This window comes from Anabrus simplex, chromosome 14, assembly GCF_040414725.1.
Source record: "Anabrus simplex isolate iqAnaSimp1 chromosome 14, ASM4041472v1, whole genome shotgun sequence".
In the NCBI taxonomy this organism is placed as follows: Eukaryota; Metazoa; Arthropoda; class Insecta; order Orthoptera; family Tettigoniidae; genus Anabrus; species Anabrus simplex.
This window is the reverse complement of record NC_090278.1, coordinates 72,547,257-72,566,657: the sequence shown is the minus strand read 5'-3', so window position 1 is coordinate 72,566,657 and position 19,401 is coordinate 72,547,257. Positions and strand designations below refer to the sequence as shown.

The 19,401-nt window shown below is 41.3% G+C and overlaps 1 protein-coding gene and 1 non-coding gene across 3 annotated transcripts in view; both read left to right on the top strand.

Annotated features, from left to right (window-relative positions):
- The window catches only part of pum (pumilio), a 978,781-nt gene that overhangs the window by 418,358 nt on the left and 541,022 nt on the right, over positions 1–19,401 (top strand). For both annotated transcript variants that reach the window (XM_067158497.2, XM_067158496.2), the window contains exon 6: positions 18,483–18,676. In XM_067158497.2, coding sequence (XP_067014598.1) covers positions 18,483–18,676 — 194 coding nt within the window. The remainder of the gene's footprint in view (positions 1–18,482; positions 18,677–19,401) is intronic.
- On the top strand, positions 3,036–3,107 carry LOC136885834 (small nucleolar RNA SNORD49). The gene has a single exon (XR_010861628.1). It is a non-coding gene; the product is annotated as a small nucleolar RNA SNORD49 (small nucleolar RNA).

The window sequence follows — 19,401 nt, the reverse complement described above, 5'->3', positions numbered from 1 at the left end:
ATCTTTTTCATATTTTTGTTGTGTGTCGAAATGAACTCGTTCACTTCAATTTTTCTTCCGTAGCAGTGTACAGTATATAGTACAGAGAGAGAGTTAATATACTGTATATTGTTGCTAGGCAATGAAAACCTCGCAGTTCCACTCACGAGGAAACATTTCTCCATCTGCCTTGTGAAAGTTTGCCGCGTTGCCTGAGAAGGGTACAGACGACTCCAATGGTCGAATAATTGGGCTATCATTAAGCACTGAAAATACCAGGAAGTGTTCTCCGGCTGTTGCTCACCGCACAATTTTGGGCATCTTCTGTAAACAAAACCAGGTTTCCTTTGCCCAGCGACGATATATAAAATAAACTGTTCTTGTTATTGGGAGACAGGATGGTGTAGGGGCTTAGCTGGTTGCCTGACATCCCGACGACCGTGGTTTAATTCCCGGTGTTGCTGGGATGTCAGGAAAAGCTTGCGACCTTAGATCCCCGCCCACAACTCTTTAATGCCTCAGTGCGTACGGGAAGCCTGTGCTGAGGAAGAGGAAGGAGGAGGTTATAATTAATATTATTTGTCATCCTGCAACAATCATTTGTTATTTCTTGTATAATCTCAATATACTCGTACTTAAATAGGTCCGAAGGTAAAGTAACTGGATTTTTGCGGTACACCACCCAAAATGTTCGAATACCACTGGCCTATAGGACATCAACTCTTAATTGCACCAAGCCTGTTCGGAACCTATACGCTGTTGTTATTATTATTATTATTATTATTATTATTATTATTATCATCATCATCATCCGGGTATGTCTTAACAGCATTTCGATTGGCTCGCTGGTGTTTCCATGCACTATATCTGAATTCGTTCTCACCGACTTCAGGTGGTGCTCGACCTCTGTTCATGATCGATGCAATGTGGGCTGCTGTTTGATGTATGGCTCATTGACACGCTCACATCCCTAATTGTATTGATCTTCTGACATTTCTCCATCATGCTTCAGATATTGGACGTTGGCTCATATGCAGCGACGATAAATGATGATGTGTCGTCGATGTACCTCGAGATCTATTTTTTCGTACTCCGCACTGCAGTTTGTCGTAGAATATACGTATGGTGACTGGTTCTTTTAGGAAGCAGTGACCGAACAATTTGGCGCGCAGCTGTGAGCTTGCAATCGGGAGATAGTGAATTCGAAACCTATTGGTGGCAGGCCTAAAGATGGTTCTCCATGGTTTCCCAGTTTCACACCTAGCCCTTTCCTATCCCATCGAATCCATAAGACCTGTGTGAGTCGGTGCGGCGTAAAGAAACTTAAAAACACTGAAATGATGCAAAATATAAATAAATACATAAGAAAAACATCAACTAAACTTTGTTGCAACCACTGAAGAGCCGTTGTTTTCGCTGTCAAAGGGTCGCCGATAGTTCCGGTGAGGGCTCTTTGACATATGGAAGTGATATTGCCTGGAATTTTTCTCGACAGTCTCAGCTTAGTGACGGTCCCAAGAATGCATCGCAGAGTCACTTCCTCATTGTTCAGTGCGCACTCTGTTTAGTGAGGTCCATGCACTCTGCGGAAGATGAAATCCGATCGGGGCTGCGCAACGGTTTTAAAGCAGCGCATGCCTGGCGAAAAATGGCTCTGCGGATAATAACCCCCAACCCCCTGGCACTACAGCCATGAAGGGCCGTGGCCTACCAAGCGACCGCTGCTCAGCCCGAAGGTCTGCAGATTACGAAGTGTCGTGTGGTCAGCACGACGAATCTTCTCGATCGTTATTCTTGGCTTTTTAGACCGGGGCGCCATCTCACCGTCAGATAGCTCCTCAGTTCTAATCACGCAGGCTGAGTGGACCTCGAACCAGCCCTGAGATCCAGGTAAAAATCCCTGTCCTGGCCGGGAATCGTACCCGGGGTCTCCGGGTAAGAGGCAGGCAGGCTACGCCTACACCACCGGCTCAGCGGATAATAATATGGCCAGTAATTGTTACCTGTGAAATACTGATCTTCTATGTTCTATATTACAATCGATAGACAACAGCAATGTATCTTCGATCTAAACAATACGTGTCGGTTGTGTCAGCAGTTTTAACACATTCACTGTCGTACTCAGTGGAGGGTATCTGACCTCCCTGATCCAGCCATTTTCGTCAGTTTTATACTATTTTACAGGGTTATATTCGAACTTCAATTTCTTAAAACTGGTTGATAATTTTGAGTGAAATGTTAAGAAATTTCAGGATTAGGATAGACCTGATTCCGGATGTGGTTTTATTGAAGATACGGTTGGCGAAAATATCTGAGGTCGACCAGTACATGTGTAAATTACCCTCATTTCATGCCCCGAAACTATCAATCGGCATCATATTTTCATCAGCTGAGATAACATCTGTTTCGTCCATTGCATTCTCAGTTTCCTTCAGAATGATTAAGCCATGTTTACAGGTTGTACACAAGATCTAAACGATTGACTTCTGAGGTGATGTGGTCTTCTTGTACCTTGACTTGCAGTTAAGTCACTACGTGGGGTTATATCGGAAGAACAGAGGTGAAAATTAGATACATCTCTTGAATATGTTCTCCTTTTTATTACCCTACTACATTGTTCGCCTTCAGAATAATTATATCGAAAACGATATAATGTGTTATCTGAAACGGTCGAAACTAAGCTTACATATAAATCAATCACAGGCTCATGTATCGATATTGCAAGTTTCCCATAGATGCTAGAACTGTATGGACCTGTGTTCTAGAATGTCTATAGACGTGTTTGGCGATGTCGACAGTAGAAATCTAAGCGTCAGTCGACATTTTTTATGGTGAATATAGGCTATTATGGTGTTGATCCAGCGACCATGCTTTACTGATAAATGGCAGGGAGGTGTCTCTGTACTGCTGGGGGAAGAAGTCAGTGATGAAACCTGTAAATGATATATGGAAACGAAGGTAACGTACTCATTCGGGAATAGACTTTACTGTAAGTAATTTAGTTGACAGCTCTGCAAGGCCGTCACGGAGATGTGAGTGGTCGCACCGTGACTTCTTGCAAATGATGAACCATAATGATAGGAATTGCCGGCTGATCGACATCTGACGACAGCTTATTTACTCTGATGCTAGGTCAACGGTGTGCCACTACATATTGTTTCCGTGATTGGGCATTTTCATTTATCTCGGTTGTGCTTATCTCGGGCTGCAACTGTGAGATGTATCGCGAGGTGCCACGGTCTTTCTCATGAACCTTGAGTTGTTTCTAGGTCACATACATGTAGGATTATGTCGAAGGCACACAGGAGGAAAGTTGATAGAACAGCAGTTTTGAATATTTTTCTGCTTTATATTACTAGGGGGATCCATGTTGCCGCGTAGCATTCGTTACAAGTGGGTCAGATAAAGTGTCATGATATGAAATTGCGCCATCCCGGAATTCTTTTTGATTGTCTACTTTTAGGATTTGCGTTACATGTTAATTATGTGTAAATTGATTTTTTTCTAGATTTCTTTCATGTGATTTTACGAACGTATTTTTCCAGTTACTGTTGTATGTTTAAAGTTTTGGTTTGATATTATTTTGTGTTACGTGGAACTTGGTCTTTGTTGCAGCCCATATTGTTTGGGAAGTAATTGGTCCTATCAAATATATAATAGAAATTAAAATGAAATGTCCTATGGCTTTTAGTGCCGGGATATCCCAGGACGGGTTTGGCTCGCCAGGTGCAGGTCTTTCTATTTGACCCCCGTAGGCGACCTGCGCGTCGTGATGGGGATGAAATGATGATGAAAACACATACACCCAGCCCCCGTGCCATTGGAATTAACCAATTAAGGTTAAAATCCCCGACCCGGCCGGGAATCGAAGGCGGGACCCTCTGAACCGAAGGCCAGTACGCTGACCGTTCAGCCAACGAGTCTGACAATAATAGAAATAATAAGTGATAATTGTACGTATTAACTCGTCGCGTTTGTAGATATGACGTACCCCTAGCGAGCCCTATGTTTGAATTCAGTACTTATTTCGATCATTTGGGACATTTTAATTTTATTCTTTTCTGATCCCCATGCCGACGAAGGCTGAACACTAACTTTTCGTTTTCGTTTGGTGAAAAAATTTAAAGCTTTAATGTTCAACGTACGCTCAGTGGTTTAGATATACCAGCAATTCTTAACTGGGCCATAGTTGAATATATATACGATTTTCCACGATTTTACGCTAAGCTTTTAACATTCAAAGACCGAACATTACTGCCTACTGGCCATGGGTACGTACTGCAAGGCGCAAGTACAACTTGCAGAACCGTAGGTCGGTAATGTCTTTGAGGTTGAGCCAGAGGTACTCCTGAAGCCTGTGGTAATGTGATGGGGAGGGCCCACGTAAAATAAACGGTGGTTGGTTCGCGTGGCTGTTGACGGGGTGGAAGGAGTACCTTTGGTTGTAGGGCTGTTTTGACTTATGTTATGTAAAAAAAAAAAAAGAACAAGGCATCACTGGGATATGTGTTTAATTGATTTTACAGTTGAAGGTGTGCGGTAAAACTACCTCTGTCTACAATATTTATCCATTTATACAGGTGAAAAGTTATTTGTTGCCTAAAGGCAACAGTATGCAGTAGAGGGTTAAACGTCATCCAATGTCACAGTTCAACTTGCTGACCCAACCGCAGGGGGTGCTAGGGGTGTCTTACGCCCACACTATTTCTATTTAGTAAGACATATGTCTACAGAGTTTGCTTGAGAGCTCTTCTGAAACACACACACACACACACACACACACATGGGCGCTCGCATACATCCATAATCTCGGTCATTTTTGTCATTTTTTTGTTCACTCCGTTCTCACTCCCCATGTCGACGGTGGGTGAACTTGGACTCAAATGCCATCCGGAGTGTCCAGTTCAGCAACCTCGAAAACTATGTATTCAGTACCAATATAGGTAGTTTTAGATCATTTTTGCATGTCATTCCTAGAGAAGCCCATTTGGTTGAATCACCAAAAACTAAGGTTAACAAACTTTGAAAATTGAAATTCCGTCAAGAATTAATTGTCCCTAATCCCGCCGGAGAGGGCACATAGCCCGATGGTAGGCACATTTAACAGTTGAAGGTATTACATTAGTTCCCAAGTTCCAGTGCACAGATGACCTTCGAGAAAGAGCGCAGTTCAACGGGACGGAGAAGGTGTACCCCGGTACAATAATAATAATAATAATAATAATAATAATAATAATAATAATAATAATAATAATATTTAGGTGAGTAGGTCCAAAGACAGTTTGTAAGAAACTTGTGCCTCTGAGAGGCTGGATTGCATTTACTTTTGAAGCCCAAACTCCTAGACGATATGAGTGGAGCAAATATGCTCTTGTAAAATAGTGTACTTTCAGAGCTCTAATACTAATCCCTTATATATTATCTTGTAGATAATTCTATCCAGTTCTTGTACCTGATTTTTGGACTTAAAAGTCCACTGTTGTTATCAGAGCTGATGAGCTCATTGTTATTCCCTGTAACTGTTATTTGTTGTTGCTTATTTAGATTTTCCATCTATCAAATTTTTAACCCCCCCCCCAAAGAGGAAAGAAATAACATTTCAGAATATAGTGCTTTAAATTATGCTCTGGTCATTTCCTTGTCCACCCATTCACCCCGCACCTTCTTACACCTCTCTGTTCCATGATATTTCCGTATCATTTATTATTATTATTATTATTATTATTATTATTATTATTATTATTATTAATATTATTTCTTCTATGTGTCCTTCGAAGCCGCCTCGTACTTACAGATTCGATAACGAAGATAAATGTTTGTAGGTAGAACTTCGTGCAGAAGTAGGAAATGTCGCGTGTTGGCACTGTTCCCGCAGAGCATGCGTTACTGGGTTCGAACTGGCATCTTCGCTCGGGCACTGACCCTGTACTGGCTTTGTGGCAACGTGACTGCTTATTCTGTCGCACCTGTGTTCGCTTAAACATCAGTTCGCGATATAGGAAAATGTTATTAAGCATCGGAACTTGGTAGAGAAAGTTAGTTGGTAAAACACGGTTATTGGGATATACAATCACAGTTCAAATTATCCTGGGAGCAAATGTAAGTTATATAGTGTATCTTAAGATAATATGATAACAAAAGCAAAGCAAAGTCACCTCCGTACAGGTCATGAAGGCCCTTGGAGGAGTGGAAGGTAAAGACTTCCACCATTGTTAACCTTGGCACGTGATGGGGTAGAGTGGTTAGCTGGTACTCATTTTTGGTGTAGGCTGAGTGAACCTCAGGGCCATATGCACCTCCGGAAGTGGAAATCTCGTTTTTTTTAATTTTTACGACTTCCTGACGGGGATCCAAATCCACGTCCTTCCGGGCGAACCGAGCACACCTTTACCGCCTCGGCCAGGCAGCCCCTAAGATATGGTAACGGGAAGTGGAATTCATTTGAATATCTGAAGTAAGAGAATGATACAACTGCAGTGTCATTATATCTTAAGTTATAGGAATGATAGCACTGTAGTGACATAAATCTCTTAAATGATCTAGAGTCAAAAGGAGAAGTAGATTCCACCAAAGAAAAGGTTTGCTTCATGAGAAATATTAATTTAGGTTCTCAAAGGTGAAGGCGTAACTCTAACAGTTGAGGATGATTTGCCAATTTTAAACCATTCCATGTCTGTGTATGATTCATTTAATGCAGATATTCTTGCTACCCTGCCGGTTTTAGAATAATGAAAATTTATAGTTATCTGTTCCTCGTAGAAGTTCGGCTTTAATTTAACGTACTAGTTACTCAAGAACGTCTCTTTCCTCCCAGGATGGATTGATGGGTAAACCTGCAACATATTGAGCCTTGATAAACGTGAAGCGAAATTTTTATCAAATCACTCACAACTGATCTGCGTTTAGGACTTCCGTCCAAGTTGCAGAATGCCTATCAGTTGTTTACCTCGTCTTTTATTCAATGGCTTTTAAAGAGGTTCGCAATATACCGAACATCTCCCGTGGTCGATTATTCCAGTCCCTAATTCCTCTCCCTATAAGAGAATATTTGCCCTAATTTGTCCTCATGAATTCCAACCTTATCTTAATGTTGTGATCTTCCCTACTTTTAATGTCTGGACACACCAACGCGGGGCGCGGAAGGGAAACCTACAATCCCGCAGTCGCTGCGAAGTAACGCTCGGAATTGCGAGACTCCACCCACTCTATGTATTTTTCTTTCAGATTTCTGGCTACTGGAGATTCCTATTCTACAATTGGTCGGATTCACAACAGTTGGTGCTATTGTGCGAAATGTTTGCCAAGCTATTATTTTGTGACAGAATACAAGGAATATACATGCCAGACTCATCTACCGAAACGTGGATAGAATCAGCTCAACGATATTACAGAGTGTGGCCATTCTCAAACTGTATTGGTAGTATCGATGGGAAGCACGTTACTATAAAATGTCCGAGGAACAGTGGATCAAATTATTTGTGTTACCTGAAGAGATTCTCTATTGTACTTCTATCAGCTGTTGGTCCAGATTACAAGTTCCTATGTGCGGATATCGGAGGGTACCAAAAAACAGTGATGGCGGTATTTTCCAGAACTCTGTTAACTGTAAAGGGACAACGGTTAGAAGCGGGTTCTCTTGGTGTTCCGAAAGACAAAAATCTTCCTGGACAGAACGTGCCTGCGCCTTATATCATAATCGGCGACGAAGTGTTTCCTTTGAAAAATTATTTAATGAGACCTGTTTCCATACAGGCGAGCAAAAGGAGACAAGGGCAAAGAAAATTACAACCATTGTCTGTGTAGAGCATCTCACGTTATGTTAGAAGGGTCGTAGAAAATGCCTTCGGCGTATTAGCTCAGAAATGGAGAATTTGTTGCAGACCCATGGAAATTCATGTGGGCACAGCTAAGCTAATCATTAGAACAAAGTGCATTCTGCACAATTTCCTAAGAGGAAATTCAGCATATTGCGAAGGTTTAGATCCACCGGCATCAGAACTTGGAGCCTTTGTATTAACAATGATGCACGACGACCACCCGCTGTAGCTTTCGCTGATGGTGAGAAATTTGTAGAGTTCTTTATGCATATCAACAGTGTATAAATAGTTTTAGTATACATCTTGCATGTATCTGGAAGTTTACGAACGGAATAAAGAATACGTACCGGAAACAACTATATTACTTTAGAAATGTTTGTTTTAACAAACGTATCATCCAGTAAGGTCGAATTATGGATGCATGAAAAGTATTCGTACAGGTGGTTTATCTTCACATCAAAGTCCTTGATGACATCCCTTGCAACGCAGGTAAGCAGTAAAGGTCACGTCTTGTACCGAGTCAGCTGTGCATCAGTCGTTCTTAAAAGTCAACAACGAATCAGTAAGATGGGCCGCAAAATGAAACGAACAACAGAAGAAGAGAGAAGAATTATAATCCGGGCTCATAATTCCTGTAAATTGCTCTCGGAAATATCGAAACTTGTGAAGAGACAAAGATCTATTCTTCAGGGAATTATTGACAGGTATGGTGAGAGAAAATCTTTTAGAAATGCACGTAGATGTGGACGTCCATGTAACTAGACGATCGAACTAAAAGACAAATCTTCAGCAAAGTTATGAGAAATCCTAGAATCAGTGCTGCAAACTGAGGTCTAAAGTAGGAAAATATTTAAAAATTAATAGCTGTTCTTCTACAATTTAGAAGGTTTTATGTACGGATGGGTATCACTGTAGAAATGTCGGGCGAGAACCTTTAATTACCCCAGCAAATAGGAAGAAAAGACTACAATATGCTGCAGACTATAAACATGCTCATTTAGCATTCTGGGATCGAGTTATATTTACGGATTAAAGTAATTTCAGGCAAGAAGATGAGGAGGTAAAAGAACACAGAACTCAAAGAAAAAATCTGCTTCCTTCATTGAAGCATGATGGAGGTTGTTGAATGGTTTTGGGGGCTGCATGAGCTCAGCTGGAGTCGGTTCCTTAGAATTCATAGATGGATAGATGGACTGTAAATGCTATGTTGAGTTTTTGAAGAAACATCTTGCATCTAGTGCCGAAAAAATGGGACTTCAGGGTAATTATGTATACATGCAGGATAAAAATCCAAAGAATACGGCCCTTGATACTCGATTGTGATTTGTATACAACACACCGAAATATATTGTAACACCCACAATCCCCGGATCCGAATCCGATTGAACATGTGTTGGCAGGCTTATATTAAAGAGAGGCTGAGCACAAGAAATGTTTCATCAAAGCCAGCTTTGAAAATGGTTCTTTTGGAATAATGGGGTACGATTGAGCTCACCTTCACCTCCAAGCTAGTTCATTCAATGCCTAGGTGGCTTGAGGCCATTGTAAAATCAAAAGGATTGCCACTGGGAGGGTTCACGGATTTCGGTCAGGAAAGGGGTTGTTTACGCGTTAGTAAATTTAAATAATTAGGTCTCTCAATTAATTTGTTATTCTGATTCCTGTACTGTTGGTTTACTCTATGATCTCATGGACTACAGTACTTAGCAATGGTTCCTGTTATGTCTGGCCAAGAAGTCCTTTTTGCTGCTATCTCATTGACAGCTGAAGTGGAACATTTACGAGAAATTTAAAACTGTTCTACGAACCTTGTTTACGCTCTACCCCGGTTTCTTTGTCCTTCAACTGTTGCTTGAATTATACTTTTTGTAGGTCATCTTTCCTTAAGTGTGCTTTTAAGTACTCGTCAATGAGCTGGTGTATTATTGTACTTAAGCGAACTTTCAGTAGGTTCTCTTATCAGTCCCCTGGATTCTCAGCATCTACCTCCAACTGTACATTTCGAGGACACGAGTGTGTTTCCTGTCCCATCTTTTCGATGTCCAGCATTCTGATGCATGCAAGAATGCTGAATATCATCATGGTTTTACCAGATATCAGTGAGTTACTCTGTCTCACTTTAGCTATTCAGCTTTCCTCTTCCTATCTTCAGCACATCTACCGGCATTTGTTATTAATTATCCCAGGCATATTACGTGATCAACCGCCTGGAAGTTGTTAAAGTTTCTTGCGGTTTATCAATTGTATAGTCTAATTATTTTGGTTTTATCCCCATTTAATTTTAGTTCACTTCGTTGCCGATGAGTTGTTTTCTTATCTGAGGAAGCAAGCTTTTCTAAGCTCCAGCCGACTCATTATTATTATTATTATTATTATTATTATTATTATTATTATTATTATTATTATTATTTTATGTATGTATCGATACGGCCACCTGTGGGCCACGTTTAAACTACTTCCTTCTATCACGCAGACTGGTACCTTTATCTTTACACTCTCGCCAAAAGATTCTTGAGTCTTTGACTTCTTTTTGTTCGTTCCTCCACCGAGATGTGTGGCTTCCGCATGTTGCTCTTCAGACGCATCCCTCATTCCCGCAACCTTCTTCCTAAATGATGTCCTTACTTTTATATCATCTTCCTTGATACCTATTTCTTTCAAGTCACTGTGCACCTGTGTAAGCCATCCGGGTTGTTTTTTTCCACTTTTCCTGCAGAAGTAGTATCCGTTTGGCCAGTCTCTCAAGGGTCATTCTTTTGATATGCCCATAAAACGCCAGTCTCCTTTTCCTCATCACAGTCGTGATTCTTTCTACTGTCTTGTAGAGCTCCAAATTCGATCTTAACCGAAATGTGTTTGGGTCACTCGTCGACTTTCTTGGGCCTAAGATTTTTCGTAAGAATCTTCTTTCTCATTTTTCAAGGACTGGGTCAGCCATCTTCGTGAAGGTTTCTGCTCCATAAAGGCACTCTGTTCTAACCACTGTGCAGTAATGTTTTAACTTGGTCTGAATTGAGAGGGACTTGCACTTATATAGGTTCCATGACGTAGTGTGAATGCCAACACCATCCTTCTCACCCTCTCCATTAATCCCTCCTTTTCATCTCCATTGCATGGGAGTATTTGTCCCAGGTATTTAAATTTTTGCACACGCTGGATATCCCCATACAGTGTAAGAAGTCCGTCCGTGTCGCCTTTTTTATTATAGAATCCATGAATGGTATCATTATTATTAATATTATCTCTATTTTGGCCATCTTAGGACCATGGTAAATCCACTGCATGTTTTCCTCCTTTCTTCTGTCTAGATCTTCGTCCCTTCGTTTCTTTCTCTTGGAAACTCTTGAAATTTTGTATCTATCTCCTAAACGTTGTTCTGTCTTGTATTATATCTGCTTTCTATTATTATTATTTTAATTCAGAAATCACGCGGTGTTAAATGTAGACATCCCTTTATAGGGTAGGAGCGATGGTGCGTTAGCAGGTGGAGGTTGTACTATTCCCACTGTTAGTCTTCATTACTGTACCTGTTGCTGTTGCCCACCTTTTTCATTTACACGTGTCCAGTATAGTGTAGTACACGTTTACGAGCCTATTTTGAGCAAGTTCTTGTAATTATTGAAAATGAGCGCCTGCCGAATATTGCACCGAACAGGATATGAGATGATTTTGCGAATGCGCAAGTACAGAAACCGTGGGCGCGTAAGGTCTTCGTATCATAACGATAGTTCAGTAGAAGTGAACAGCAGTTTGAGTGAGAGCGACTGACCATGGAAATGCATGTATAGTCGCTCAAAAAAAAAAAAAAAAAAAAAAAGCGCATGGTGTTTATTTAGACTTACCTAATTATCATCAAACTATATCTACGGCTTTTCGTGTGCTGCGGGTCAGTTTTCCTCCCTACAACATTGCTGTTTAGCGTAACGACGTGCGCCTTATTGTTCAACAGTAATTCTGTAGCGCGTGGTGCTTGCCGCTGCATCTTTTGTTTTCGTAGCATTCCTTGCAGGTAGTCGAGACGCGAGGGAACATCAATTGCTGGACGTGTTTCCATTCACTAGGCCTTGTAGGTCGCAACAGCAGCTTGTCTTTACCATGTGATGTAAGTTCTAACTGGTGAGTGGTTCTGTTCCATGTTCATGCATGACCTACGCTGACAGCGCGCGTTTACCCGTCTCGCTCCTTGTGAGTCCTTTCTGTGCAGTGGAACCTGGTGTGGTACCAGACCTATTTCCGTTTAATGCAGTCGTGACTGACTTCATCATTTTGTCCGTATATTTCTAATTCGCTTATTCATGCGTTTCTTTGTCTTGGATTAGGTACAGAAAAGTCGAAAATAGATTCTGTTCAATTTTTATCTGTTTTTTCATCACGGGAAAGAGAGATTGCAGAATTTGTTGAACTTCAGGGATACCCGGGTTGTGTGACAGGCCTACAGCTCAGCACCGGGCGAGTTAGGGACGCGCAGCTGTGAGCTTGCATCCGGAAGATGGTTCGAACTTCACTGTCAGCAGCCTTGAAGATGGTTTTCCGTGGTTTTTCATTTTCACACCAGGCATATGCTGGGGCTGTACCTTAAGGCCACGGTCCACTTCCTTTCCTCTCCTATATCTTCCCTATTCCATAGTCGCCATAAGACCTGTCTGTGTCGTTGCGACGTAAAGCAAGTAGCTCAGAAATATTAAGGCCGTCAAAACAGAAAATTTCAATTTCTCTGGTAATATTAACTGTTTTGAATAAGTATGTGGAATAAAGTTATAAATAAATATAATTTCCAATCGGGCGAGTTGGCTACGCGTTTCGATACGTGTAGCTGTTGGTTTGTAATCAGGATACACTGTCGACAGCCCTAAATATGGTGTTTTGTGGTTTCCCATTTTCTTACCAGGTTGGTTGTTCCTTAATTTAGGCCATGTCGGCGTCCTTCCCACCCTATCACTTTCTGACCTATCCCTTCGTAGCCGTGTGATCTGTCTGATTCCGTGCGACATAAAACAAACACAGTAAATAACCGACAAGAATGTGTTAACTCGAGCACAGAATCTCTGTTCTTGGAGTGCTACCTTCGCCAGTGGATCTCATGCGTACAAATGATTAAGGTGGAATACCGACTACGGAATCTCAGTACATAAATCTTTGTCATACTAAATCATACCGATTATTTTTTAATGAATATGTGGACATTCCTGAGTGTATTTGGAGATTATTTCACAATGGATCAGAGGACGCACGTGCGTGTATTTCCTTTAGTTTCTGCTGGCCGTCTGGTTACAGTACTAATTAACTGTTGCTGGTTGTAAATGGGTGAAAGTTCCGCCGGCAAATGTTTCCACATTTAAAATTTTAACATGAGTTTTAAAAATTAAAATGAAGATTTCGCAGTCAGTCCCAACGGTGGAAAATAGGAGGAAGCATGGTTATTTGAGTGTGGCGGAGCTAAACCTATCAGCAGGGATGTCCCGTAGTGGAATTAACACTGTCTGAAGGAAGTTGACGATGTCCCTGATAGTTCGTGAAAATGAGGAAGTGTTATATGGCTGTTTCATTCCCTTTTACCTGCGAGAAATGTAACAAAAATTTTCGCAATTATTACTTTACGACTAATTTCTAAATATCTGTAGGATTATTAGTCCTATCTACAACCTGCTTGACTAAAAAATTGTTTAATCAACTCGTTGCTGTAGAACTCAGATTCTAATTCGGGAGATGTTTTATTTAAGACTTCTTCCGCATATTTCTTAGTATGAATCCATCCATGATTATACGAGGAAAGTTGTGAGTTGCCGTTACTACTAGTAGAGTGCACAACTTTGTGGGGTTAAATCGTTAGGTTAAATAATGGAGGGTGTGTCTCCTCATGCCCTCATGCCTGTGAAAGGCTCCCCGCGGAGTACAGACACAAATAGATTACATCACTCCTACCAAGTTTGGGAAAGGAAGGGTTGCCGAGTACCGTACCGTAATAGCCTGTCTTATCGTGCGTTTCCTAGAAATCAATTACTTGTGTTAGTGTCGCCGGTTCGGAGAGATGCCAACCAGCTATAGTAATTAGGAGAGTGAACAATATATGTCCATTACTGACATTTGTTAGTGAAGAGGTTTAACCATTTGAACAAAACTTCACACGTTGTCCATCATTCGGAATGTGATTTTACTGAAGGAAAGTTGAGAAGATATTCTCAGGGACGCCTCTAAAATGTAAAATCGACACATTTTTAAATCATTTGATTTGTGGTTATTTAAAATACCGTATGCAGGGCTTAGGAGGTAGTATGGGGTACCGTATTTAGATTGCAGTCGAAAGTAGTCTATAAGAGCACAATGTGGGGGTAGATGTGGCATTTCAGCTCCTTACCAGCCCTACCGAGGCGTCAGGGTTTTTGATTCCGCCTAAACTACAGTTACATTCAACGTTAGTAATGATAGGGGCCGTGTAAAATTTTCCACATGTTTATGGGTAGCTATTATAATATTATTGACATGATACTTTTGGGCTTATGCCGTATCAAGAAAAGAAGGAGAAATTCTTCACGTTTCGCAGAGAACTGTGCTCTGCGTCATGAGAAGAAATCTGGACTGGACTGTCCATGAGAAAGGCTTCTTAAACAATGGCTCTTTAAATTTAGACGTTATAATAGAAGTTGAAATGGTACGTTCATTCGCCAACAGATGGCTCCCAGGACGTGGCACAGCGCTAGCGTTCGAAGCGAAAGCTGACAGAACCATCAGAATCAGTCTAAGAAGTTCACATAGCATGTGTACGTAACGCATGGCATTGACAGGTGTGTGACAATTACACAAGCCTGGAATGAAGCATCTGGCGATGAGGAACGTGCGAATTAAAAAAAACACCGAGACGAAATAACAATAGTGAAGGGACCGGGAACTGGACTACCGACGGGCCGTGAAAGCATTAATGGCAACATATGCTATTATTGTTGTTATTGTTGCGGGCCCTATGTTCTAGGGATAGCAAGCTTGCCTCTTTGCCCGGGTTCGATTCGCCCCGATGTGTGCGATTTTACCTGGATCTCGGGCCTGGTTCGAGGTTCATTCAGCCTACGTGACAACAATCGATGAGCTATCTGACTGTGAGATAGCAGCTCCGGTTTAGAAAGAGTAACGGCCGAAAGGATTCGTTATGCTGGCCACGCGTCACCTCGTAATCTGCAGGCCTTCAGGCTGAGCAACGGTTGCTTGGTAGGTCAAGGCTCTTCAGGTCTTTTGCGCCGTAGGGTAGGTGTGTTGAAGATACGGTATTGGATTAAATTATATCAAATTAAGAAGGTAACTCAAGAGAAGTACAGAAGAAAGATCAGCAAATGGAAGACGTAGCAAGTGGCTTAAATATTCGAAGTTGTTGAGGAAAAGGAATATAGTGGCTGTAATTTGAAGAATTGTTGCAAATATTCAACTGAATATCCAATATTCAATCAAGCTAATTTTTCTGAGAATTGTTCGCAGTCTGTACGTTAGACTGATGCTACTGTAAATGGGAATGAGCTGAAAATAAACATTGTGGAAAACCTAATCACAATCTCTCCATTTTATAAGGTGTGTGGCATAAGGGTGTTCACTCTTCATGACATATCTGTTCAAATTCAGTGATTCTGTTCTGTTCGAAATGACATGTTTGTTCTGATCGTAGCACTTCTTTGTGTCGTATTTCGATTTTCCTACACTGCAGTTCGAGAAGCGGTGGGCAGTTCAGTATCTGTGTTATTCTAGACTTCTGTGGATTAACACACGCCATTGCCAAGTCGGCAAAAGAAAGAAGTTCATTTTGCGCGACTTTTATATGAACTGGAACTTGTAATGTTGTTTACCCGCCCTGCGTTTGAGCGCTAGCGCGCTGCCGCCTTTACAGGTTCCCGGCTGGGGTAAGGGCTTTTACCTGGATCTGAGAACTAGTTTGAGCTCCACTCAACGTACGTGAGAGCAGTTCACGAGATATCTGACGGCGAGATAGCGGTCCAGTCTAGAAAACGAAGAAAAACAGCCGGGGGTGGGTATTCGTCGGGCTGAGCAGGGATTGCTTCGTATGTTTTGTGTTTTGTTCGTTGTTAAGTTGTCCATCAGCAAGAAAATTCTTTCCTGAGACGTTGGAATTCACATTAAAAAATCTGTGTGGATATTTTCTCTTTAAGTTTTAGTCAGGCCAATAGTGAAACTACTTGGAAGCCCACTAAACGCGGTCCTATTCACCGCGGATTCGGATTGAACGCGTACTAAGTATGTCTCCGAAAAGAAGAAAATCGTCAATTTTTTTTAAAATGTTGTTACGAACTACATAGAGGGATTCTGCATTTCAGTCTATAACTGTTTTCGACTCCGTGCAAAAGGAACCTACAATGAATGGCCGAAAGGATTTTTAGAAACTGCGTGCCTGTCTATTCGCAGATGCAAAGGGACGTGAATTGTCCCAGCTTTTGTGTACTCGCGAGGGAACATCGGCAAAGGTTAAGTCTCCGATCGCGATGAAACTTGGATAACACATTGAGGCACACGTATTTAAGATGTCAGCATCAATTTAGGGTGCCGACATTCATTACGGCGATAACTAAGGGCCTAAAATTTGCGATCTTTCAAGTTCCGCGCGATCAGCGATGAATACCTACTGGCCAATGCTAAACCGGCACAGTCCTTGCCTCCTGCCAAACCTCCTCCCGCCTATTGGTTTGCCGTCACACGTTTCTCTTCTCCCCGCGCTGCCTGTCTGCTTAGCTGTTGAACGGGACCGGCGCTATACTTTGCTTCTTTTCGTACTATAATTTTTGAAATCCTTAAAATAACGTTCCTTTTCTCACATGATAATGAATAACCTAAACTAATATACCCATATTTTATTCAAATGTTATACTTTCGTTCCTGTTAATTTCGGTGGGTACAACCCCGAGTTTAAGCACCGTCGAGCGTGGTCAAACGTTGGGTGGCGTATTGCGTCCGACCTACGCTTAAATTATTTACTTCTACAAAAGCCTTAAGGCTGTCGGCAGTGTCTATTAGAGTGGGCATACATATGACATTAATTAAATTAAATCACCCACCATTTAATAAATCACCCACCTTTTAACAACGTTAAATATATTTTTATGTAAAGAAATTACGTGACCAGGTGGAGGATCTTAATGAATGTAATGAAATGCGGCACCTCGGGATACCAAAACCTGGTTATAGGTCCAGACCTTCTTTCTATCCCTCTCACCCCTCCCCAGTTTTTGTACGCTATCAGTTGTGCGTAACGAAATCGCGGACGACAACAACAATTATACACTCAGTTTGAAACTACTGGTGTTTTCTGTATTGCGTACTATGGTGTAAGGAATATAGGTAGAATGTTTATATTTGTGCTTGTACTGAACGATTTATTTCTGCTTTGCAGTGACAAGACAACACATTTCAATTGCAGCAATGGTTGCCGAATATAAATCAATTTAATGCATAGACAACTTTGATACGAGTATGGCATGGAATGTGGTAAAGTTTGACTCAATAAGGAAAGCCTTGGGGGGGGGGGGGAAAGTGCATTTATGCATTTATATAATTATGCAGTAATCACAGGCAGACCTGTAGTCTTCCTTTACCGGTATTTTGCGTTTTTGCTCGCGAAGGTCTATGTATTCAAGTACCGATATGAAACTATCACACTATAGTCTTCTGGGTACTGTGGCAGTTACAAACGTAAAAATTAATATACGAACTGGTCATATAGGAGCAATGAAAGTATACAATTTGAATAAAATATGGGGAATATTAGTTTAGGTTATTCATTATCATTATGTGTGAAAAGGAACGTTATTCGAAGGATTTCAGTATTTAAAATACGAAAAGAAGCGAAGTAAAGCGCCGGTCCCGTTCAACGGCTAAGCTCATGGTTGGCGCGGGGGGAAGGAAACGTGTGGCGGCGAACCAATGGGAGGGGGGCGTGGAGGAATGTATCGGTGTGGCAGGAATCAGGCAGTGTGCCGGCTTAGCATTGGCCAGCAGGTATTCATAGCTGTTCGCGCGGAACTTGAAATGTCGCAAAATTTAGGCCCTTAGTTATCGCCCTAATGAATGTCGACACCCAAAATTGATGCTGACATTTTAAATTCGCGTATTTCAATGTGTTTTCCAAGTTTCATCGCGACCGGAGATTTAACCATTGCCGATAATCCCTCGTCAGGGGAAAGTTAAGATGACCTTCCCCCTACATCTCAATAACTTACACTTGTTTGCCTGCATCCGCGCTTACAAAACAAGTGACCGTATTGGTTTTTATTTTTTGTCAGACAATCCCCTAGTTATGTCTCAAGTTCCGTGCAGGTGAGGTGGTGTCAAAAAAAAAAAATATCTCCATTGTTAAATTGAATTCCTCATTATTTCTTCATCTTATAATAAAATATTTGCTCCAATTTTTCCTCTTGAATTCCAACCTTATCTCCGTATTATGATTTATATCTGCCCTTTGAAGCTCCACTCAGACTTATTAGCTTACTAATGTCATTCCATGCCATCTCTCCTCTGACATCTCAGAACATACTGCTTAGTCTAGCAGTTCATCTCCTTATTTCCTAGTCTTCCCAGACCAAAGAATGTAACATTTTCTTAACAAGAAGATTTATCTTCTATATTTTGTCAGATAGCCATTTTATGTTGCAATTAGGAGGTTTTTCGTGGTTTTGATATTCTGTATTTTAATTGCAGACCACGCGGTATCGCAACCCATCACAATGGTACCGCCACGGCGGTCAGGCAGTTTCCCTGGAAGTGAAGCCGGCAACATTCTGTCACCACGATCATCAGAGACTGGAGGCTTGGGTGTCAAAATGGTGGAATATGTGTTAGGAACATCGCCAACAAGTAAAGATCTGGAGCCACGTATCCGTGGGCTAGTCCTGGTAAGTAGTTCTTTGACAGAATTGAGATGGGTTCCCCAGTTATTGCTAAATTTTCTTCTCAGTTATCACAAAGAGGCAGGAGGAGATCTGTGTAGAATTGTGCTAAATGTTAAATTTAATAACAAAATTGTATTCGCTTTTATTTGCTTAATGATAATTCAGCGCACGTCTCTCCTTGCTATTAGTGTACTTCCCAAGTTGAAATAGGGTATGAGAGGGTATGGGAATAATTATTAACTGTTATCCCAGCGAATTCATAGAAGTGCTGAAAGTGGTCCAGTATGCAATTAACTTACGCAAAATAATTTTGCGACAATATGTATGTTTATAATTATTTATTTATTTAGCGTATGGCATTACACACGTGAAATAAAATGTTAAACGTCCAGGGCAATGAAAACAAACTATTAAAATTTGAATGCGGATTGCTCAATCCACTGAAGAGCAGATGGAGTATCCAACAAAAGGTCATTAATATGTCCATGGTACGAACACTAGGGGCATCCGTTTACTGTGTGCTGAATAGTCTCTCAATTTGTACCACGATTGTTAGCCGGTGATTGCACTTTGCCGCAGTTGTGTAGGAGGTAACCACATCTTTCATTGTTTATCCTCGCTCTGTTTAGAGTTACCAGAGATTTTCTAGGGAGCTTAATTCCAGGCATGATGTAAGTATAATGATGTGTCAGTGCGCATCCAGTCTACCACAGTGACGTCACACTGTT